The 1,350-nt window shown below is 41.6% G+C and overlaps 1 protein-coding gene across 1 annotated transcript; it reads left to right on the top strand.

The window, feature by feature from the left end:
- Positions 1 to 882: 882 nt before the first annotated feature.
- Positions 883 to 1,350, top strand: LOC110660766 (histone H4). The gene has a single exon (XM_021819194.2). The coding sequence runs from the start codon at positions 950 to 952 to the stop codon at positions 1,259 to 1,261; it is 312 nt and encodes a 103-aa protein (XP_021674886.1). The 5' UTR covers positions 883 to 949; the 3' UTR covers positions 1,262 to 1,350.

The raw sequence follows: 1,350 nt of genomic DNA, 5'->3' as shown, positions 1-1,350 counted from the left end.
CTACCTAGCTAGTTTCAATCTCTATTGGAATAATGAATTTTAAGGGGCTACTAGATCAGAAGGAGAAAGGTCACCGTGGTTGAGGATGCAACTAGATTGAAATTAGCAGTGCTGGGAAGGATTGTGTATGAATCAGGAGGAGGCATTATGCAAACGCATTCATCACCATTAAAGTAAATCTTTAATGGGAAAACTCAACCTTGCTGGAATGTGAACCTATTCGTGTCCTTTCCAAGAAACATCACTGATTGAATTCCCATCTGATCCAGCTTCCAGAAGTATTCCATTATAACCCTCTATACCATAAAAAATCAGTCTCATCATCTACCCATTGGACCTTAATTAGGTTATAAAAAATTAATCGAGAAATCCATTTTCTGACAAATTTCTGTGCATGCAGACTTACTCAAAGAATTATATAGCATGAGTGGCTTTGCAGACGAACTTGTAGACTTTTGTGCTATTCGAAATTTAAATTTATATAAAAATAAGCTTAATCATCGTTATATACAAATTTATGCGTTTATTATATATATTTTAATAATTATCTTTGTAGTTTGGCCTTCACGTGCCAATGCACCCGGGTTGGGCGCACGTGTCATGCGCTACCGTGAGTCCGTGATATGCTCCTTTCTTAATTCCATTTAAATTTTTTTGCGAAAACAAACGCGGCAAAAATCTGCGTTTTTAGTTTTCAAGCACCCGCCCTTGTTTTAAGTTCCACAAACTCACAATCCCCCACTATTAATATCAACCAATCAAATTTAACAATGTCCCATCCAACGGCCAATATTCTAATCTATCTTTTCACACGGATCGCAACACAATCCAACGGCCACAAGCAGCACCACTCCTTCTATAAAAGGACCTTTTGTAAATGGTTAGCGGCAGAAGTTCTGGTTCATCAGATTGAAATAAGAGAGAGCAGGGAAAAGGGAAAGATCAAAGGATGTCTGGCAGAGGAAAGGGAGGGAAGGGGTTGGGAAAGGGAGGTGCCAAGAGGCACAGGAAGGTGCTCCGAGATAACATCCAGGGCATCACCAAACCTGCTATACGACGGCTGGCCAGGCGTGGCGGAGTGAAGCGTATCAGCGGTCTTATTTACGAGGAGACTAGAGGCGTCCTGAAGATCTTCCTGGAGAACGTCATTCGTGATGCAGTTACCTACACCGAGCACGCTCGCCGCAAGACTGTTACTGCTATGGATGTCGTGTATGCATTGAAGAGGCAGGGCAGGACTCTCTACGGTTTCGGTGGTTAGAGATTTGGGGATAGGGTTAGGGTAGATTTTAGCTTGTACTAGTTGAGAATGGTGTTAAGTTTTAATGGAAATTTCTCATTACGTCTCTA

This window comes from Hevea brasiliensis, chromosome 13 (assembly GCF_030052815.1).
Source record: "Hevea brasiliensis isolate MT/VB/25A 57/8 chromosome 13, ASM3005281v1, whole genome shotgun sequence".
In the NCBI taxonomy this organism is placed as follows: Eukaryota; Viridiplantae; Streptophyta; class Magnoliopsida; order Malpighiales; family Euphorbiaceae; genus Hevea; species Hevea brasiliensis.
Note: the sequence above shows the minus strand (reverse complement) of the source record. Positions and strands in the feature narration are given on the sequence as shown.

What these genes read in the sequence shown, in the direction of transcription:
- LOC110660766 (XM_021819194.2), top strand. Translation starts at nt 950, where the DNA reads ATGTCTGGCAGAGGAAAGGGAGGGAAGGGGTTGGGAAAGGGAGGTGCC.